Genomic DNA, 24649 nt, shown 5'->3' on the forward strand with positions numbered 1-24649 from the left:
TTGATCTCAGTCAATAGCTGAACAACCAGCATCTTGATCTCCGTCGACAGGCAGCATTTTGATCCCAGTCAATAGCTGAACAACCAGCATCTTGATCTCAGTCAACAGGCAGCATTTTGATCCCAGTCAACAGCCAGCATCTTGATACTTAATTTTGCATAATGCAATGTTTTTTTTCAGTAAATTATTTTTAACTTTCACTGATCATTAAGCTCATTTCATTCTATATAATGTTTATACTTGCTTGTAAGACTGGTCCAACTGCAAACAACAAAACCATCATATAATGAGTCAGTATATCGGGGTCTATGTTGTTGGATTTATTGATTACTCCTAACAAACTGCTTAAACCCAGATCTGCCTGTTTGTTATGTGACAGCAGATCTGGCTGGATCTGTGCAATTTGCTGTTGGGATATTTACGGTAGTAATGTAATTTTTAATGCAATTAAAGTATCTTGGACACATAATGGTAGACATTATTGGGGAATCAAAAAAAGTTATGGGAATGGGGATTTTTCTCTGCTAGCTTGGTCACTAATCCAACTAGTTTAATTGGAGCTTAATCAGTTCATTATTTGTGAGTGAATTTTCAATGCATTCTTTCGTGTCTTTCATTTTACGTCTCAGACAACAAATAGTTGGCATAATTACAAGTACCTCTTTAGAACCTGGGGTTTGACACTGTCCTGTTCTATAGTTTGGCTGCTAACTACAGGTACTAAAACTGTAACTTAATTGTGATGATGCAGTAGCTGATGGTAAGAATCATCCTTCTGGCTTTTAAATTTCCCTAGAATTTATAAAATAAATCCCCCCCCCCATGACTATGCCTTACAATCATCTATCTGTGGTTAACATTTAATTTTTGTTAAAATTACGGTCAATCGTCTTGTCCACATTTGGAGAATCTCAGTAAACTTTGCAGATGATAATATTCACAAGGGAAAAAATGAGACATTACAAATGACATGTAAATCAAAAGGTCAGAATTCAAGCTAAAGGTTATAAGTGTTTAGATTTGTTCATGTGTTTGTTATGCTGCTGTATTTCATCAGCCAGAGCAAATTATGTTAATTTTTATTTTCAGGATGTTGATACAGCCAAGGTGCTTGCAGAGAAGAATAAAGTCCCACATTCACTACATGTGGATCAATTACACCTGTCTCCATTAGACACTGGAGTCCATCCACACCAAATTCCCCATGCCAAGAATAAAGAAACTCCAGAAACTGGAGAAAACAAAGAGTCTTTGCAAAATCACCAAGTGGATCATGTTGAAAAACCTCCAGTTGTAAGTGATTTTGAGAGACCACTACAATCAGAAAATGCTTGGGGCCATTTCGTCAGTGATCACTACAATCAGAAAATGCTTGGGGCCATTTCATCAGTGATCACTACAATCAGAAAATGCTTGGGGCCATTTCATCAGTGATCACTACAATCAGGCAATGCTTGGGGCCATTCCATCAGTGATCATTACAATCAGACAATGCTTGGTGCCTTTCCATTAGTGATCAGTACAATCAGAAATACTTGGGGCCATTCCATCAGTGATCAGTACAATCAGAAAATGCTTGGGGCCATTCCATCAGTGATTAGTACAATCAGAAATGCCTGGGGCCTTTCCATCAGTGATTCATAATGCATCATCCAGTCATTCACTAGTTTGCGTGATTTCCTCTTCGCTAAAATTTTTAAGATTCTGTTTTTTTATATTCCTGCTATCCGTAGGTGGAGTGTATTATGACATGTTGTCCATTCATCTTTATCTCTATCTGTTATCAGTTTTTTTATTGTGCACAAAAACTCTAGTTTTCCACTAGCTACATTGACCAAACTTTGTGGATGGTTTGCACTTGGAGTAAGGAAGAACACTATCAGTTTCAAGGTGAAAGGTCAAGGTCACTGACAAAAAGAAGAAAAATGGTTTCTGCTGAGTAATGTTATTTTTCACATATTAAATACTGTGGATGGTTTGCGCCTGGGGTAAGGGAGAACCCATTCATTTTTTGGAGAGAAAAAAATGTTGATGGCTAAGATCACTGTCACTGAAGAAGAACAATGGTTTCCACTCAATAACATTGGTCCTACACCACATACTGGGACCAGACAATGTGGATGTCTTTTACCTGAAGTAAAGATGTACCCCATTGCTCTTGGGGTCAGATGGTCAAAGGTCAAGATCACTGAGCTGAAAGAATAAAAGTGGTTACCATACAATAACATGAATTCTAAATCACATACCTGAAGCACACTTTATGGATGACTTGCACTTGGGTATGTGGATAAGAAAAAGCCTATTCATTTCTGGGGCTATTAAACAAGGGGTTGGTGTATGATGTAAAATTCATGTTACTGTTTCTCAGGCTTAAGCCTTAAACTTTATTCTACTTCTGTAAATATGATTTTGTTAGGTCATAGTGAGGCTTGTACCATTCTACATTGCATGATTCTGTATTTGAGTTCTCTGCAAGTTTCAGTCAGTTTCCCTTTTTCTAAATGCTGTATAAAGACAGGTCCCAATATAATAAGTACCTTGATTTGTGGTGGATAATATCACTTGAATTTTCGTATTGTAGTATATTGGGATACAGGACAATGTATTGCAATATACTGGTTCAACCAAAAGCCCCTAATTGTGATAATACCTCATGCTAAATTCTAAAAGTACAACTTAGGATGAAGCTAAATATGACCTCCAGCCATTTCAGTGAATGTACAGGGACAAAGGGTAGCTAGGTTGGTAGATTATCAGACTTGTAATCCAATGGACATAGGTTCAATACCCATCCAGGCCAGCCTGAGTCAGCTGACTTGGCATTTTCTTGGGAAAGGGACTTAACTCACTTTTCCATGATATAACCAATAATGTGTTACAAGTGTAGTTAAAATCAAGATACATCCGATGAATATGCGAGGTATCTCATTGGCAGAAATAGCCATACTATGACAGTACTTGGAACAAAATGTAAATCCAGTAGGATTCATTGCATTTATCAAAAGAAAATGATGGAAAAATATGTACTTTTAGTTTTATGTTGTACTGCATCTAATGCAGTGCAGTGCAGGTTGTTGATGTGACACAACAAAGTATCAATATGATTCAACAACATATCGATATGATACAAAAAAAATATCAATATTATATAACAAAATATTGCTACAATAGAACAAAATATATATGATACAACAAAATATTGCTATGATACAACAAAGATATTAATATAATATAAAAATATTGGCATGATAAAAGAAATATGATTTTGATATGTATCACTATCATTATAGCTAAAATGACCACCACTCATCAAAATCTGAGCCATTAAAAGTCCAGTACCCCTTTATTAAAATACTCATCAACATAAGGCTACCCCATACGTATCATGGGTATTGGCATATACACCATAGGATTTGTAGATTGTGCATTTAACATGCAAAATGTGCAGCACATGCTATCCTTCATTTAATGATGGAATAGCTCTTGGCTAACTCTGCCCAGTATCCATCATTGTAATGCTACCCACTATATCACTGTTCTTCATATAATGCAGGCATGGATCCCATTAAATATGCTAAAGTTAATGATGGAATAGCCCTCGGTCCTCAGCACATTATCCCTCAGTGTAATGCTACCCACTAAAACACTGTTCGTTATATAACACAGGCATGGATCCCATTAAATAAGTTCAATTTAACGATGGAATAGCCGTTGGCTAACTCAGTACCCACTGTAATGCTACCCACTATAACACTGTTCCTCATCTAACACAGACATGGATCCCATTAAATATGCTCAATTTAATGGTAGAATAGCCCTTGGCTAACTCAGTGCCCACTGTAATGCTACCCACTATAACACTGTTCCTCATCTAACACAGACATGGATCCCATTAAATATGCTCAATTTAATGATGGAATAGCCCTTGGCTAACTCAGTGCCCACTGTAACACTATCCACTATAACACTGTTCCTCATATAACACAGACATGGATCCCATTAAATATGCTCAATTTAATAATGGAATAGCCCTTGGCTAACTCAGTGCCCACTGTAACGCTATCCACTATAACACTGTTCCTCATATAACACAGACATGGATCCCATTAAATATGCTCAATTTAATAATGGATAGCCCTTGGTCCTCAGCACATTATCCTTCACTGTAATGCTACCCACTAAAACACTGTTCCTTGTATAAAACAGGCATGGATCCCATTAAATTTGCTCGAGTTAATGTTGGAATAGCCCTTGGTCCTCAGCACATTATCCCTCACTGTAATGCTACCCACAGTAAGACTGTTCCTCATATAACACAGGCATGGATCCCATTAAATATGCTCAATTTAGTTTATTATTGCTACTTTATTTTGGCCAATGAGAACCAAATTTATGGTGGTTTCATTTTATTTAATATTCATTTTTCAAGAGAAATACTGGATTTTAAATCTTGATAACTGACCAATCATTTCCTCAAATTATTTATAACCTGTTGTGTACTAACATAAAAGAATTTAAACTTTATTAAACTTGTTTTTGTTTTTGATAATTAAAAAATTGTTGGGCTTAAATTAATCACCTACCTTATTACAAAAAATAAACTTGTTATTATGCCAGCTACTTTGCTTGTAATTTTAGGAGAGAGAGTGTGGCTTTAATCATAAAGATGCTGAAGAAAAGGCAGAAACATCCCCAACAGATATAAAGAAGACACATAGTTCAGAAGACTCCACATCTAGCATGGAAGAGGAAGTTTTGGAGCAGGGGCAGGAAAAGTTAGAGAATGTGGATACAAAAGAACTACACAGACAGCTCCAGGAAGTGGATCCTGTATCTGCAGAGAGGATCCATCCCAGAAATAGGAGAAAGATTGCTAGGTAATATAGAACAGTAATATTATCCATACTGTATAACATATGCTGTGGAAAAATGTGGGGATTTTTGTTCAGAGTTAAATGAAACATTTTTATTTCATCTCAAATTAGAAGCTGTCATGATAATAAGCATTGCTTGAGTAGTAATTGATATATAAGGTTGACAACATTTAGAAACTTGAATATTGGAAATTAAAATCATTTAATTTGTAATCAACAATTTTGAAAAGTTTGTTAGAACAGCATAAAAGTGCTATTGCATGAAATTAAAATTTGGTAACTTTTCCAGCATTTTTTGAATTTGGTAACTTTTGCCAGTATTTCTTACAGTTGGGTAACTTTTATTTCTTAGTTTGATAACTTTTTCTAGCATTTTCTACAGTTTGGTAACTTTTCCTGGAATGTCTTTTTTTTAAAAATTGGCATTGTTTTGTAATTTTCATTGTTTTAGGAATATGTGATGTTAGTTTTAGGTGTAAGGGAGATAACTCAAAAATGATTTAGCACCATTTCACTTTTCTTGGGGGATGAAATCTCACCAGAAGCCTGGGACTGGCATTGGTAACACAAGGTGGCATTATTATAGAGAATTTTTCACCTGTATGTGTGTGCTTTGAGATACCATATATACTAGCTTATAAGTTGACTCCAGTTGCAAACTGCACACACCCAGATCTGGGTCTATGCTGTTTGTAGGGGTAATCAGTAGAACAAACACATACCCTGATCTGCTGGCACATTGTATGATGGATATCACAGTCTATGTTGTTTGCAATTGGAATTGACTTACAGTTGAGTATATATGTATACATGATATTTCATATCAAGCAAATTATCAGTGTGATACACTACAACCCAAATTTAGTTTGTTCATGGTACACATGATAGGGTTGACTACTAGATGGATTTAAGCTAGAGCAACTAGAGAAAACTACAAACCATTGATTGTCAGGTAGCCACTGCAAATAAGACAGGAAGAAATCCTAATTAGCACCTTAAAAATAAAGCAACACAAAGTGAATTGTCACCACACTTTCTAAATGTGGAGATTTACAAATGTCCTTATAATAATGTAGCAAATGTTAACATTGCACTTATTTTAAATAAATATTCTAAGAAAATATGTCCAGATATTAAATAGATTACCATGCAGGTGCAATGCAGATATTTTAATTCCCATTGTGATTACAAGTTTTTATTCTGAAAACATAAAAGTCAGATTGTACAAATTACTTAGGGGGCCCCGAGTGGCTGAGTGGTCTAAAGTGCTCTCCGTTACGGATCACTGCCATCTCACCTCTGTCTGCGCTGGTTCAAGTCTCGGATTCAGCCAATGTGGGTATGTGAGAAAGCTTGCCAGTAGCTTCTCATGGGTCGGTGGTTCTTTCCGAGTTTTTTTCTCGGGTTCTTCCTCCACCATTAATTCTGGCCGCCATGTATATAGCCTATCATGTGCTGAAAAATGGTGTTAAACCCCACAACAACAACGACAAGAACAACAAATTACTTAGTGGTCATCATAAAATACATCAAAGTACTAAAGAAGAAATATGAAATTTCATGTACTTTAGGATTCTAGTAGATATCAGATCCTGGTTTATATTTCCCATTTTATTTAGGGTCCACTTTATCACAGATTTTGTCTTAGATACATGTTACTTGGGGCTGTTTTTATTTTGTGAAGTTAAGGTGTACTTCCTTTTTGGACTATTTTTCTCAGCTTCAATTATTTATATATTTATCTTTGTCTTTAATTTTATTGAACTTTTAAACAATTTCCGCATCTTTACTGCACATCTTTTATCTTGCAGGATGACATATTTTAGTATATTTTCTTCCAAAATATTTTTTTGTGCATTTGTTCACCTTTGAGTTTTGGGAACTTTAGTTTTAATTTTAACTATATATTCAGTATTGTGTTGACATTCCATTAAATCATATATATATGTATATATACAGTAAAACCTGTTATGAGAGACTGCTCCTTCTGCCAACAAAAAACAGTCTCTCAAGACAGGTGGTCTGTCAGAACTAGTTTATACAAAAGACCAGTTTCCAAGGTCCATTTTCAGAACAATTTAAAGAAAAATAACGACAATCACTGTACATATATATTCTATTCATTATTAATCATTCTTGCTAAAATATTGTTTGCATTCATCTGAAAACAAAATTATATAGCAATAAAGATGTACTTCTGTCATTAAACATGAAATCACATTTGAAGGTCACATGTACATTTATTAAAATATGAAATCATTTCTGATTTACTCCTTTTCCATTATAACACCCTAAATTTGCTTTGCCGACATTTGACCCATTATTTTGAGAGTGGTCTACTCTTTCACTTCTTTCATTTACAATAATTATTTTCTCCAAAATTTGTCTCTTTTTAGTTGGAGGTTCTTCTGTTGTTATTAAGGTACTAGGTGTTAACATTATTAGTGCTCAGTTGTAATATCGACTATATTAGACAGTTTTTACTAGGCTTTGGGAAAATATGAAAAACCTATACATGTACATTACAATTTATGAAATAAAAAGAAAGTTATCTCATCCAGAAACGAAATAATTTACTCAGAGACAAAAGTCAATGGCTTAATTTAAAAAAGACATAACAGGGATTAACTGTATAAACAAATGTGTAGTCCAGTCACACAAACATAAATAGAAGACAGCTTGGTGATTGTGATGTAATCACTGTAACATCAGAGAAAAAACAACAAACATCGCAAACCTTTAACACTATCAGTTGAATCCTGCAAATGATACTCACTTGCTGATTTAATACACAAAAACCTTGTTCACCCCAAGACAATACCGATTAACTTGGAAGACAAAATAATATATGTGACCACTACCTTAATTTTCGGCACTGCAATATCAGTTCTTGACATGTACATTAGCCTGGTTCACAGAATGTATTATGTCACTGTATACAAACCGGTAACCAGAGACTCTTTTTTATGTTCTTTTTTATCAGAACAATCAAGCAGTCGTTGTTACAAATGATTACATAAAGATTAGTGGTGTCTATCTCTGTTCTCGCAATATGGTCGTTTATAGAGTTGGATACTGGGTCCTACTTGTACGTATGGGCTACGATAAGGCCAGGAACCAGGCTAAATGCTGGAATAATCTACATGTACTTTAGTCTGGTTTACAATAGGAAATATAAAACACTTTAAGCATACCTACAATTTTTTAAATTTTAGACTGGTATAAGTGGTCATAATCATGGGGGATTAAATAAAGTTAAGTAGTTTATCCTCATTTTTTGCAGTGTGTTTGTTCATAGTAGTGTTGAAAAGAGTATTTTGCCAAGACATTGTGGTCACTGGTCGCATTCAGCAGGTAGTCGCTCATGAATGAGTGTTGATATAATAAAATCAATATGTGCATTATGATTGTGGTTGGAAATGACATGTTTGCTCATAGCAGAAGACGCTCATAACAGGTTTTACCATACTTACTTTCTCAACTTCATAGAAGAGTTGACTCTAATAGGAGAATGGTGTACCTGGTACACATAATGTATGTATGTAGTTAAGTGGGTGAGATGGTTGATTGAATTTTGCAAATTAAGTTTTAAAACAAGATGCACAGATCAGATTTTTGAAACATTTGTTTAAATCTTAATTCCATTGATCACTGACTAGTTCACCTGATTCATTGTTAATTGACCTCAGGAAGACAGATCTGTCAAACTCTGTTGAATGCATTGATCATTTTATCACTAAATGGTATGTTGTCTTTGGACTACTACCATAGATGAAAATAGATTGTAGTTATTTGTGTATGCAATCGTAAAATTTTGATGTATGTTCACAATTAAAATCACCACAGGTACATACATCATTTGAACAATGTTCAATAAAATATATTTTTTTACATATACATTTAGTAATTTCCTAATTGTTGCAGAATATGGTTCTGAAGCTTGATGTGTGAATTTATCCTTCTCACTTTTGCACTGATTAAATAAATGGTTGTAATGTTGTTAAACTACATGTAGTTGCAGAATTCTATGGAAATTCCTGTTGACTTCATTTTCGGAAGAGAACTTCATATTTTTATCAATTGTAAGCATGACTAAAAATAAAATTTGTATTTTGGACTGGTTTCATGGATGGGAAACATAGTAACAACTCTATTTGATGCAATTTCAATTTCAATTGCATCCTCTCATGATACTGGTACAGTGATTTTCCTGTGCTACAAAAATATTTTAAAGAATGGTCAAAGGGAAGTAATTCAAGGTCATAATATTATAGTTGAGTGAGATTGAGTTAGCTCCCTTACACCATTCTAACAGGCTTTTTTTTCTAAATGTGTATCATCATCTAATAATAATAATAATAATAATAATAATAATGATGATGATGATAATAATAAAGACTTTATTTCAGAGGATGACTTTATTAGTTACAAATGAGAACCTTGAGGCCCTCTATTAGGTACATATGAGATACAAGCTAATAGTAATATGTTCACACACACATACACACACACATACAGAGTACATAAACAACTATTCACATTTGTATGATTTCATCCATCTGATAAACCTATTGTGAAACGAAGAGATGCTTGGAGCTGATTAATATCAAGTGGATTGTTATTCTAAACAAGTACACCTGAAAGTTGAAACCTATTTTTGTATAGCTCCTTTTTTGGCTTGGGTTCTTTGAAATTTGGCCTTTTAATGGTCTTATATTTAGAGTACTAGTAGATTCTCTTTCCTGGAAATTGATGGTTGGGTAAGTGGGTTGCAGAATTTGTAAACACCTTGTACATTATTTTGGCCTTTCTCAATATTCTTTGAAGCATTGGTAATACTTTGAATGTAAGAATTGCAGTTTCAACATGTTCTGTTTACTGATCAAAAAATATTTTGATGCTCTTTTCTGGTATCTGGAAATATTTTTCATATTTATAGCAGTTGTGTTCCCCAAACTTATATTAAAGTAGTCAAGATGCAGTTGAATATAACTCTTTTGTAAAAAGTAACTCTGTAATGTAATGGAATGAAGGCCTTGATAAAGTAACTCTGTAATGTAATGGAATGAAGGCCTTGATAAAGTAACTCTGTAATGTAATGGAATGAAGGCCTTGATAAAGTAACTCTGTAATGTAATGGAATGAAGGCCTTGATAAAGTAACTCTGTAATGAAATGGAATGAAGGCCTTGATAAAGTAACTCTGTAATGTAATGTAATGAAGGCCTTGATAAAGTAACTGTAATGAAATGGAATGAAGGCCTTGATAAAGTAACTCTGTAATGTAATGGAATGAAGGCCTTGATAAAGTAACTCTGTAATGTAATGGAATGAAGGCCTTGATAAAGTAACCCTGTAATGTAATGGAATGAAGGCCTTGATAAAGTAACCCTGTAATGTAATGGAATGAAGGCCTTGATAAAGTAACTCTGTAATGTAATGGAATGAAGGCCTTGATAAAGTAACTGTGTAATGTAATGGAATGAAGGCCTTGATAAAGTAACTCTGTAATGTAATGAAATGATGGCCTTGATAAAGTAACCCTGTAATGTAATGGAATGAAGGCCTTGATAAAGTAACTCTGTAATGTAATGGAATGAAGGCCTTGATAAAGTAACTCTGTAATGTAATGGAATGAAGGCCTTGATAAAGTAACTCTGTAATGTAATGGAATGAAGGCCTTGATAAATTCTGTAATGTAATGGAATGAAGGCCTTGATAAAGTAACTCTAATGTAATGGAATGAAGGCCTTGATAAAGTAACCCTGTAATGTAATGGAATGAAGGCCTTGATAAAGTAACTCTGTAATGAAATGGAATGAAGGACTTGATAAAGTAACTCTGCAATGTAATGGAATGAAGGCCTTGATAAAGTAGCTGCGTAATGTAATGGAATGAAGGCCTTGATAAAGTAACTCAGCAATGTAATGGAATGAAGGCCTTGATAAAGTAACTCAGCAATGTAATGGAATGAAGACCTTGATAAAGTAACTCTGTAATGTAATGGAACGAAGGCCATGATTTTCTTTAGGAGCCAAAGATAAGAGCTTGTTTTCATTGAAATATAATTTATATGTTGAGACCATCACAAGTTATTGTCTACAAAAATTCCAAAATTCTATCTAACACATCATTTTCAGAACAGTGTTCTCATAGAAAACATGCAGCATATCAGTTTGAAATCTTGATCTTTTCTGCTATTTAGTTATCAACAAGAATTTTGGTTTGTCCGTATTGAGGATCATACCATTTTCCTTGCACCATATTTGAAGTCTATTGAGAGCAGTTTGAAGGTTCTTTTCAACTTCATCTTGGTTGCTTTGAACATCAAAGAAAGTAGTGTCATCAGCATACATGTCTGTTGATGCGACTTCATCTCCTATTTTTATGGGTAGGTCATTTATGACAGATCATGGTCTATACCGTTAACATTTCTTACAATTTGAAAATAAAAACATCAACCCAGATCCACTGGTACATTATGTGATGAAAGATCAGTGTCTAAATAGCTGTTACTATTTATCATTTACAAATAATAAATAGACCAAACTCTGTGGTACATTTCATGATGACTGATGTGGGTCTGCTCTGCACTGTTAGCACCGCCCGGTGGCCTTGTGGTTAGAGCATCTGCCTTGGATGTGGGAGGTTGTGTGTTCCAGTCCCAGCCAAGTCATACCAAAGACTTATAAAAATGGTACCCACAGTTGTCTTGCTAGGCGCTCAGCATTAATAGATTAGTCTTAAGACTGGTCGTCTTTTTTGTCATAATAATGTGGCTGGGTGGGACACGATACTACATGTCTGCAGAATGATGCCTCAGTGTTAGACATCACTATAAACTGTCACACTGCAGACATTGTAGTAATATGACAAGCTGTGTTAAAAAATTCAAATAACTGCATTGTTAGCACACTTTAAAAAGTGTGTGTGTGCATGCGTGTGTGTGTGTGAAACCAGATAAGAGAGGGTAGACTGTTACCAGTAGACAAAAGTTTTATGTCAGTGTTCCACAAAAGCAGATTTTTAGGCAAATCTATTACAATTTTTTTTTACATACATACCCAAATTTTCCAGACTTTTCATTCCAATAAGTGCAGTGTCCCTTGTATCTTCAGTACGTTCTCATATTATGACGCAATGTCAGAATGGTCATTTATTCTAACAAAATCTTTGTATCTCCTGGGGAGTCTTAATAGTTTACTGTAAGTTTCAAAGTCTTGTTGTATCTAATATTAAAAATAGAAATTATTAATCACTTGTTGTTTCATTCATTGTTAAATGTTGGAGCATATGGTTGCTGTTGAAAAATGAGCCAGAAATATGTGATATTAACTTGAAATGGATGTTCATTTACAATCTTTAACTACCAGACATTTCCTACAATAATCCAAACATCAGTTAAAATGTTATCCATAAGTTCAGCTATTTAAAATCTTGAGAGGTTTTATTTCATGATATCAACACCACACTCACTCTTTATTACAAAGAAAATATCATTTCATGACACCTATGGCTTAAAATCATGTATATATTTTAGATAAAATCCTTGTTTTTTTAATATATTTTTTAGAGCTTTGGAAGTGTATGAGAAATATGGAGTTCCAATTAGTCAAATTCACAAGATGCAGCATCACCAGACAGGGGGAGACAACTCAATCAGTGGGCCCCTGCGCTATGAGCACACTTGCATATTTTGGCTACAGTGTGAACAGTCTGGTGAGATTTATATTGATAAAGTTTCTCAATTTGCCTATGGCTAGCTTTTAACATTTATTGCTCATTGGTCAATATCTGTGCACATGTTTTTCTTTTCAAAGATATCTTTTGATGCCAAATTAAGGATTTTGGCATCAAGGCATTTCACTTTTGTATAGTCATTCCAATATATTATCTTACAGAAAAACAGTAAAAAAAATGCAGTGAAAACATGTTGGAAATAATCTATAATTACCTACATTTCTACCTGGTTATAATACAGTAGGTCTGTAATCTGTATATCATTACCTACACTTCTGCCTTATTATAATACAGTGCAACCCCGCCATAAGAATGCTCCGCAATAATGCACATTTGGATATAACGTGGTCATGGCATGGCTTCCGAAATTTTGTATATTCATTCGCACATGAAAAAATATATTTTGTTCCATATACTTGAAATAGTGTATAAAAAATGTATTATCATTTTGGGAAAGAGATCACATATGAATTCAAATATAATATGATTGTGGCGTTGGTCCAGATATTTTAAATACATGTACGTGTATTTTTCTTGTACTGTTTTTTTTTTTTAAGTATGAGAAATAGTGTGTAAAATGTGTATTATCATTTTGGGGAAGAGTTCGCATATGAATTAGAATATAATACGATCGTGGCATGGTTTGTGAAATTTAAATCATGTATGTGTATTTTTCTCGTACTGGGAAAAAATAATTATTTTTGGGTACAAGAAATAGTGTGTAAAACATTTATTATCATTTTGAAGAAGAGTTCGCATATGAATTTTAATATAATATGTGGCATAGCTTCTGAAATTTAACAATTTCACCAGGTTCTTGAAGTGTTATGCCAAAATAAACATTATTGGAAATATTACTTATTACTGATCCATGAGTAAAGCCAGTAAGTCGTCTTTGTTATTGTCTTTAATTAATTCTGTATACAATCGTTGCTCAAACAATAGCAAACTTGTGCTTCTTCTTAAACTGTATAAACAACCAAGCAGCAGACAATGTGATGGTTGATAAAAGATTCTCACAGTTAAATATCAAGAATGAAAGCACCAACATGTTTGTTGGTCTTGGCAGTGTTATTAGATGCAATCATTTGACCAGTAAATAATGTCCACTTTATTAGCTGGAAATTGAAAGGGTATGAAATTGTACATGCGTTCAGCTTAAATATTTTTATTAAAGTGACTCGTGGCCATTGCAGTCCTACTGCACTTAGTTCACTGGTTTTACATGTGTATGGTGTTTGAGATAGTAAAACCCAAATATGTTAAAACTGCTGATTGGGTCAAGGATATATGTCACGTCTTTGCTGATACTCGGCAGGTCAGATCTGAGGAAGATGTTAATAAGTTTAACATTTTTAATCAGACAGTAGGTGAGTATATTGAACAAGCAAAGCAAGAAAGGAAACAAAAAGAAGAGGAAATGAAGCAGCAGCTTGAAAAAGCAAGAGCAGAAAGGAAATCAACCGCAAAAGAAGGGAAGAAAAAAGCAGACAAAACCTCAAGAGGGGAGGAAGCAGGAGCAACTGGAAGTGGTCTTGTTACTTGAGGAAGTGGTCTTATTACTCCGTGGCCCAGGAACGTACTTGCCAACCTTGAATGACTAATTGACGGAAGACGAGCCAGTAATAATTCCCAAGAAATCATTAATGAAGCAGCCACTATTAGTCAGAGATTATTTACGGGAGGTGAAAAAAATTAAAATTTCTGATAAGGGTAAAAACAATAACTGGCGAGATTTTATATGAATGAAATATAGATTGAAAGGAGCTTCGATAGAGATCATTGATCATAATGCACACGCTTGGACAAACAATTTAACAATATTTCCACAAAATAGAGATCTAAAAGTTTATAACGGTGATATTTTTGACATCATAAATGAGGTTAGCAAAAACAATCCTGTATCTGTATGGTCATTTCAAAGTTCCAGATATGGAAATTATGATCAGTTTGTATGACCTAGCAGAGACATTTATCATTCTGAGTCTCTCGACTTGGAAATTAAAAATCTTACATCAAAATATACCGATAATGCTGAGCAATTGCTCAGTAATTTATCATGACACTGAAACAGCAACAGAATAATCATTGTACGAGCTGTAACACAGTAATGTTGTGGCAGTATTCAAATAATAATCCAAGACAGTTTACCGTAGATAGAAATAATAGTAGTCTTGGTCACACGTGCAAAAATGTGATGCTGACCTGTCTTGAATGTAATCGATGTTGGGGCGTTGATGCACTGCTTTTACAAAAGTGTATCCCCAGGAATTACTTGTAATTGTTCGCGTACAAATCCACATTGAGGACCAGTTGAATCTAGTCTGTAGATTGCAGATCTACCCGTGGATCTTACCACACTGGAAATTTTATATGTGGTCACACTCCAAATAGGATCAGTCACTCTTTATTTACCTCTTTCGAGTTCACCAGGTTCATATAAATATCTGACAGTCACGTTACCTAGTACTGGCTGTTTTGAGAAAGAGTCATGTCGTTGTATTGGTATATTTTTTTTGTGATCACATTGATGGGTTTCATAGAAATTGCATGAGTAATTCATTATTTAACATAGCTATCACACTTGGTAGTCTTGCAACCCATTCACAAGATCTCATGTCTATCTGAACTTTGTTAAGGGATATTTCCTGTGCATGCTGATATCCAAATAACTGCTCAGTAAGTGTTCAATTAAATCGTTAAATGATTGCCTGATCACAGTGAATTGCGGTATGTCTTCGTCTGATTTTGACATTATGTTGTTTCATCATTGATGTTACTGCACCAAGAAATTCCTTGCCAGGATCAACCTGTAGCAACTGTGGCCATCGTGGGCCACCACGTTGATAAATTCTTTCAAATACAGATGCAACTTCAGCTGCAGTTTTAGTTGATAGTGGCTCTATTTCTTTATATCTGCTTGCAACATCAATGACAGTCAATGCGTATTTTATATGTGTGATTGATGTTTATGTGTTTTGATAGTATCATGTGGTAAAAACAAATACCTGCCTCATTGGGAGTACTGGCATCAAAATGTGCATGCTGAATTTGTTTAAGTGGTGGTAGTTAAATTTGCCATATTGCCTGTCATGCTAACCAATTTGTAGCAACAGAATGTGTGACATCTGCTGCATCATCAAGTTTACTAATCGCTGCTCTACCCCTCCAATATCCTCTTGGGCTATAATAAATCAATTCCATTATTATCATAATAATCAGCCGACCAATTACCAGCCCCTAGCAATAGTTTACCTTTCATCACAGATCTTACCAAAAAAACAAGCAAATGATTCTCTGAGAGATTTATTTTTTACAGACTTTAAAGTGTGTATCAACTTAAAGTCTGCAATATGTCGTTGTTGTAATCTGGATTTTTATACATGACAGTATGAACGTGGCATGCTTAGTCAATTGCATTTATTGGATACTCTCCAGGTCTTGGTTGATTTTGATCATCAAGCTGGATATCAAGTCGCATTCCAGGACCACAATAATTATATCCAGGAAGATGCTTTTTGCCAGGATACTTAGCCTGTAGTGATCCTGGTAATTTTCCCAGTGAAGCAGCAATATCTCCACCAGTTTTATTAGAAATAAATTTGTATTTTTTTGTACCACATTTTATACACTTGCCTGTAAGTGCACACTTTTTATTTTTTTGTTATTATTGTTGTTAATCCACTTGTGGGGGTGGATGCTCTGCATCAAACACAATATAAATTCATATTGTTTAAAATATTTGTACAACATGGATATCATTGACTTCTCAGAAACACAAAAGCAAGAGCCAGTCAAGCATCATTCAGCACTACCAAATTCTATCAGAGCAATTATCTAGGTCCATGTGGGTCTGGTAAGACGCAATTATTACTTAATCTGATAATGAGATGGCTCATATGAGATAAGTTGTATTTAGTGGCACCATCTGTAAATTATCAGCGATGCTACGATGTGCGTAAAGATTTTAATGAAGAAGCAAAGTTGTCGGATGAAGAGGAAGATGGTAATGATATGTATTATTGATTTTATAACTGATATTGATGAAGCCCCGTATATATATGACCTGGATCTATTTTCCAGAGGCAGACACAAAAATACTGACATAATTTATGTTACTCAGTGATATACACAAATACCTAAAGTAATAAGAGATAACTGCAATTTTTTATTTGTGTTTAATGGAATCAATACACATATTCTGCAAAACAGTCATCAGACTTTTTGTTATAGGGACACAGATATGATTAAATTCAGAAATTTCTTATTTGCGTTCTCAAGCAATTTCTCATGGATTTATTATGATATCGTGTAGGTCTCGATAAAAAGTTTGGTTGAGAGCAACAGCAGCGGGGTGTGTGTGTGTGTGTGATGACCAAGAGTATGTGTCCAGGTTAAGTAAACAAGGATGCAAAAACACAGGCATCAAAGATAAAATAAGCCAATTAGAGAGACCTCAGTCAGTTAGAGGCCTCTGTTTGGCGTTATTGACCTTGCATTTCCATTTTTGTTGGAAGCTTTATTTTTGCTAATGGACTTGTCTAAAAAGTGGTCTTTTCACCTTCCCTGTTGCTTGCTGTTACTGGTGGTCAGGTGGCATCCAATACATTGTTATATTGAAAGGCATTACATGTATGAATAACTGAATCGCTTGGTGGCATCCAGTACATTGTTATATTGAAAGGCATTACATGTATGAATAACTGGATCTCTTGATGGCATCCAATACATTGTTATATTGAAAGGCATTACATATATGAATAACTGGATCTCTTGGTGGCATCCAATACATTGTCATATTGTAGGCATTACATGTATGAATAACTGGATCTCTTGGTGGCATCCAATACATTGTTATATTGAAAGGCATTACATGTATGAATAACTGGATCTCTTGATGGCATCCAGTACATTGTTATATTGAAAGGCATTACATATATGAATAACTGGATCTCTTGGTGGCATCCAATACATTGTTATATTGAAAGGCATTACTAGTATGAATAACTGGATCTCTTGATGGCATCCAATACATTGTTATATTGAAAGGCATTATGTGTATGAATAACTGGATCTCTTGGTGGCATCCAATACATTGTTATATTGAAAGGCATTACATGTATGATTAACTGGATCTCTTGATGGCATCCAATACATTGTTGTATTGAAAGGCATTACATGTATGAATAACTGGATCTTTTGATGTCATCCAATACATTGTTATATTGAAAGGCATTTCATGTATGAATAACTGGATCTCTTGGGGGCATCCAAGACATTGTTATATTGAAAGGCATTTCATGTATGAATAGCTGGATCTTTTGGTGGCATCCAATACATTGTTGTATTGAAAGGCATTACATGTATGAATAACTGGATCTCTTGGTGGCATCCAAGACATTGTTATATTGAAAGGCATTTCATGTATGAATAGCTGGATCTCTTGGTGGCATCCAATACATTGTTGTATTGAAAGGCATTACATGTATGAATAACTGGATCTCTTGGTGGCATCCAAGACATTGTTATATTGAAAGACATTACATGTATGAATAACTGGATCTCTTGGTGGCATCCAAGACATTGTTATATTGAAAGGCATTTCATGTATGAATAGCTGGATCTCTTGGTGGCATCCAATACATTGTTGTATTGAAAGGCATTACATGTATGAATAACTGGATCTCTTGGGGGCATCCAGTACATTGTTATATTGAAAGGTATTACATGTATGAATAACTGAATCTCTTGGTGGCATCCAAGACATTGTTATATTGAAAGGCATTACATGTATGAATAACTGGATCTCTTGGTGGCATCCAAGACATTGTTATATTGAAAGGTATTACATGTATGAATAACTGAATCTCTTGGTGGCATCCAAGACATTGTTTTATTATATGCTCATTTTTTCCCCTGTTAACTTTACATTGTCAGAATCGTTAAATATTCCCCGATACTGAATGCGTGCGACAATACACATATAGCATTCACGTGAATAAAGGAACTACTTTCTTTTGTAAATAAACAATGGACTCAGATGCCAGCACTTTTGATTTGTAAACAAATCATGTACACTCGCGTAAGAGGCTCTTTACGTTGTGGTTGTTTAAATTTGTTTCTGAATTAACTAAAACATGTTTCATCTACTGCAAAAAAACCCAGCTGTTTTGACATTTTGCGTTGATACAATGTTACGGATTTAGGCTAGCTACCTTATATAAATGACGGATTAGGTCCTTACAAATAACAAGGCAGATACTGTTTTCTTTAGCTGGTGATAACAATGGCAAAATAAAATATACTTAAAGTTTTACATCCTGAATTTCCTCAAAATGAATTTTCTTAATTCTGCAAATCTGAATTACATGAGCCATGTCATCGGTTTTCAGTCTGGATTACACATTTCGAAATCGTGCTGTAATTTCGATGATAAGTGCAATTGCATCCTCCTTACTGCACTCAAAATGAAATAAGCATTACATTCCATAGCGTCTTTTCGATAATTGCAATTGAAAGACTTCATATTTTTCCCACATTATGATTTCAAACATTCAATGATAGAAACAAAAACACATTTGCAGACGTAAACACGCTTCTCCTGCGCCACTTCAATCTGATTTATTTCATGTATAATTTGCACAGATGAATCCAGTCCAAAATCACAAACTTTTGTTGAATCGAAACAAAATACCAAAATATATTCATTCCAGATCAAATGAAAAAGTTGTTGAAATGCACATTCATTCACAATATGACTGCAAATTTCAATTCTAACTAGACATGCCATTTTCTTTTGAAAGTTATGTCGACCACGCGACTAAGTTCAAATTTATCTGGGCGGAGTTATGTGCGCATTAATAATGATGTCATTGTGTAATGTCAAATCTGTGCTTGTGTATTTACCTGGTAGTTTGGAACACGGCATTCATTCATTTACGTTGTTTCTTGTAGCGTATTTTGTTTATATAATTAAACCTTAGGTAGAATAAACTATGAGCATATAATAGAAAGGTTACTGCATTTGTATGAAAAAATATGAACTCGTTTTTTCGGAAGGATATACTGCACTCACAAGTTCATGCAGTATTCCATCCAAAAACTTGTTCATATTTTCCCATACAAATGCAGTAACCTATAAATATTGTAAGGCATTACATGTATGAATAACTGAATCTCTTGGTGGCATCCAAGACATTGTTATATTGAAAGGCATTACATGTATGAATAACTGGATCTCTTGGTGGCATCCAAGACATTGTTGTATTGAAAGGCATTACATGTATGAATAACTAGATCTTTTGATGACATCCAATACATTGTTATATTGAAAGGCATTACATGTATGAATAACTGGATCTCTTGGTGGCATCCAATACATTGTTGTATTGAAAGGCATTACATGTATGAATAACTGGATCTTTTGATGGCATCCAGTACATTGTTATATTGAAAGGCATTACATGTATGAATAACTGGATCTCTTGGTGGCATCCAAGACATTGTTATATTGAAAGGCATTTCATGTATGAATAGCTGGATCTCTTGGTGGCATCCAATACATTGTTATGTTGAAAGGCATTTCATGTATGAATAACTGGATCTCTTGGAAATGTGTGCAAAAAAGGTGTCAGATTGCATCATATTCTTTTATGTAAAACACTAACTTATCAGTTCATTACAGCTTGTAGAGCCCAGTGTAAAATTTAATCAAAATTTTGGGATGGAGTAGTTCATTACAACTTGTAGAGCCCAGTCTAAAAATAAAGGAAAATTATGGGATGGATCAATTCAGTTTAGTTTGTAGAGCCCAGTGTAAAATTTAATCAAAATTTTGGGATGGAGTAGTTCATTACAGCTTGTAGAGCCCAGTCTAAAAATAAAATAAAATTATGGGATGGATCAATTCAGTATAGCTTGTAGAGCCCAGTGTAAAATTTAATCAAAATTTTGGGATGGAGTAGTTCATTACAGCTTGTAGAGCCCAGTCTAAAAATAAAGGAAAATTATGGGATGGATCAATTCAGTATAGTTTGTAGAGCCCAGTGTAAAATTTAATCAAAATTTTGGGATGGAGTAGTTCATTACAGCTTGTAGAGCCCAGTCTAAAAATAAAGGAAAATTATGGGATGGATCAGTTCAGTATAGCTTGTAGAGCCCAGTGTAAAATTTAATCAAAATTTTGGGATGGAGTAGTTCATTACAGCTTGTAGAGCCCAGTCTAAAAATAAAGGAAAATTATGGGATGGATCAGTTCATTATAACCTGTAGAGCCCAGTCTAAAATTAAAACAAAATTATGTGATGATCAGTTCATTACAGTTGGAGTGGCCAAGTGGTCTAAAGTGCTCTCTGTTACGGTTCACTGCCATCTCACCTCTGTCTGCGTGGGTTTGAGTCTTGGATTCGGCCAATGTGGGTATGTGAGAAAGCTTGCCAGTAGCTTCTCGTGGGTCGGTGGTTCTTTCTGGGGTTTTCCCAGGTTCTTCCTCCACCATTAATACTGGCCGCCATGTATAGCCTATCGTGTACTGAAAAATGGCGTTAAACCCTACAACAACAACAACATTACAGTTTACGCAGCCCTGTCTAAAAACAAAATTATGGGACCACTTTACTTCCTAATACTTTGGTGCAGTACTAATAAAATTCAATTTTTGATTGTAAAATCATCAACAGTCTTAAATCAATAAATAAAAGACATTTCCATCCTAATATATCTTACAAAATATTTTGGAGAAATTGTATGTGGCACTTTACCACAAAAAGCATTTTAAAGTTATAGTGGCATCAGGATCTCAGGTGAGTTATTGTAGATTATACTACTACAAAAAGTGTTATAATGTTACAGTGGCATCAGTGTCTCAGGTGAGTTATTGTAGATTATATTGCAACAAAAAGTGTTATAATGTTACAGTGGCATCAATGTCTCACGCAAGTTATTGTAGATTATACTGCAACAGAAAGTGTTATAATGTTACAGTGGCATCAATGTCTCATGCAAGTTATTGTTGATTATACTGCAACAGAAAGTGTTATAATGTTACAGTGGCATCAATGTCTCACGCAAGTTATTGTTGATTATACTGCAACAGAAAGTGTTATAATGTTACAGTGGCATCAATGTCTCACGCAAGTTATTGTTGATTATACTGCAGCAGAAAGTGTTATAATGTTACAGTGGCATCAATGTCTCATGCAAGTTATTGTTGATTATACTGCAACAGAAAGTGTTATAATGTTACAGTGGCATCAGTGTCTCAGACAAGTTTTTGTTGATTATACTGCTTCAAAAAGTGTTTAAAAGTTACACTGGCATCAATGTCTCATACAAGTTATTATAGATTGTATTGTTATAAAAAGGTGTTATAATGTTACAGTGTCATCTGTGTCTCAGACAAGTTATTGTAGATTTTACTGCTACAGAAAGTGTTATAATGTTACAGTGGCATCTGTGTTGCAGACTAGTTATTGTACATTGTACAGCTAAAATTTCTCAGCTACAGGACTGTGATATCAGTGTCTCAGACAAGTTTTTGTAGATTATACTGCTACAGATATTAAGGTTATCCAGTCAAAAAGCATGTTAAATTTGCAGTGTGTTGAATGATTGTTATAAAACTTGAATATATTATTTTGCAACTTGATCCATATAGTGTTTTTTTCTTAGATCACCTGTTTGTCCTTATAGCGTTCTTTTCTTAAATCACCTTTCTGTCCATACAGTTTCTTTTCTTACATCACCTGTCTGTCCACATAGTGTTCTTTTCTTTAATCAACTTTCTGTCCATACAGTGTTTCTTTTCTTAGATCACCATTCTGTCCATATAGTGTTCTTTTCTTAAATCACCTTTCTGTCCATATAGTGTTCTTTTCTTAAATCACCTTTCTGTCCATATAGTGTTCTTTTCTTAAATCACCGTTCTGTCCATAAAGTGTTTCTATTCTTAAATCACCTGTCTGTCCATACAGTGTTCTTGGGTGGCTTACATTATGAGCTAGAGACAATGCATATAAATTATGGCTATGCCTTTAAAAAGATTTTTCTTCAAGATATAGTAAAATAAGTAAATTCAATTTTTTTAGAATTTGGGAGATAGTTTACATATTGTTTTTATACCAATACATAAACCTGTTTAGTGAAATGGTCAACTGTTAAATTATGTAAGACAGTTGAATGATATGAGGCCCACTTGGTCCTCTTGTTATGTTCAACACCTGCATAGATGTTACTCATTAATCTTGTGCATGTATTCTTTTCTTGGTTGTGTTGTGTGCAGTTCTAGATGAGAGACTGGACAAGCGAGTGGATGCCATGCTACAGCAGGGACTGATCAAAGAGCTTACTGATTTTCATGCCCTTTACAATGCTTCCAGAATTCAGGAGAACAAGTGAGTACTGACAGTACTTACACAGCTTACACGACAAAAATCTTAAATTATTGCCTGATTCTTGAAAACAAGGTAAAGGCTGGGGTATTTCAACTTAATACACGTGTCTTGAAAATCCATGGTAATGTTACCATGACATTAACCTTAAGAGAGCATACTGCTCAGAGTCAGTGCTCCAGATACTCCATGGAAGTTGAGTATTTCTCAGGTGTCATCTTGAGGATTGCGCATACATTTTTTGTGATAGTAGAAATAATCTCTATGAGTAAACTGTTGTTGCCCGAGTCATCTTATTGTACAAATCTCTTGTTAATCTATGCCAGGATAACTCATTAACCAGCTTATAGCGCTGTGTGATCTAGCCGATAATAAATGACGTGTGTTTGCAATCTGATTTCTTTTAAACTGCAGGTAGGCATATTGCATTATATTGGTAATCAGTTGGTTAGACCCACATAATAGTTAAGTCCAATGCTGAAAATTATGAAGTCAAAAAATGGGACAAATTAAATTTTCCAAACTCACTTGTTCTTGACAAGTGGCTGGGAACAAAATTTGTTTAGCCATGTGAGACCTGAAATTTACCATTCTCATTGTATCTTTGGTTTTAAGTGATTTTTTGTTGGAGTATATTTATTGAACAAGAATGTTCCAAAAATTGATGCAAAATCTTAAATTTCTTCCATTGGCGGCTACTCAGATTTGGTGGTGCTGGCACTAGCTACTGTGACCTTCTTATGTTATAGGAACATCCGTGACAGGTAACACACATTTATCAGTGACAGATGACACATCCATCAGTGACATATGACACACATTCATCAGTGACAGATGACACATCCATTAGTGACAGATGACACATCCATCAGTGACAGATGACACACATTCATCAGTGACAGATGACACACATCCATCAGTGACAGATGACACAAATCCATCAGTGACAAATGATACACATCCTTCAGTGACAGATGACACACATCCTTCAGTGACAGATGACACGCATCCATCCATGACAGATGACACACATCCTTCGGTTACAGATGACACACATTCATCAGTGACAGATGACACACATCCATCAGTGACAGATGACACACATTCATCAGTGACAGATGACACACATCCATCAGTGACAGATGACATGCATCCTTCAAGGACAGATGACACATCCATCAATGACAGCTGACATACATCTTTCGGTGACAGATGACACACATCCTTCCATGACAGATGACATACATCCTTCAGTGACAGATGGCACACATCCTTCAGTGACAGATGACACACATCCATCAGTGATGGATGACACACATCCATCAGTGGCAGATGACACACATCCATCAGTGACAGATAACAGACATCCATTAGTGACAACTGACACACATCCTTCAGTGACAGATGGCATGCATCCTTCAGTGACAGATGACACACATTCATCAGTGATGGATGACACACGTCCATCAGTGGCAGATGATACACATCCATCAGCGCATATAACTTTATCTTGCATCTATCTCTTTCAGGAGTGTAGATTACACTTTGGGTATTTTCCAAAGCATTGGGTTCAAGGAATTCCACAAATATCTTCTTCTGACAGAGGAAGAAAGAAATACTGATGAAGGCCGAAAACTCTTTGAGGAAG

At 34.8% G+C, this 24649-nt stretch overlaps 1 protein-coding gene across 2 annotated transcripts in view; it reads left to right on the forward strand.

Annotated features, from left to right (window-relative positions):
* The window catches only part of LOC149808026 (tRNA dimethylallyltransferase-like), a 125856-nt gene that overhangs the window by 57177 nt on the left and 44030 nt on the right, over nucleotides 1–24649 (forward strand). For both annotated transcript variants that reach the window (XM_089972701.1, XM_089972692.1), the window contains exons 4-8: nucleotides 1090–1293; nucleotides 4639–4877; nucleotides 12447–12592; nucleotides 22893–23004; nucleotides 24531–24649. In XM_089972701.1, the coding sequence (XP_089828827.1) occupies nucleotides 1090–1293; nucleotides 4639–4877; nucleotides 12447–12592; nucleotides 22893–23004; nucleotides 24531–24649 (820 nt within the window). The remainder of the gene's footprint in view (nucleotides 1–1089; nucleotides 1294–4638; nucleotides 4878–12446; nucleotides 12593–22892; nucleotides 23005–24530) is intronic.

This window comes from Sinohyriopsis cumingii, chromosome 1 (genome assembly GCF_028554795.1).
Source record: "Sinohyriopsis cumingii isolate HCF-2022 chromosome 1, ASM2855479v2, whole genome shotgun sequence".
NCBI classification, from domain to species: Eukaryota; Metazoa; Mollusca; class Bivalvia; order Unionida; family Unionidae; genus Sinohyriopsis; species Sinohyriopsis cumingii.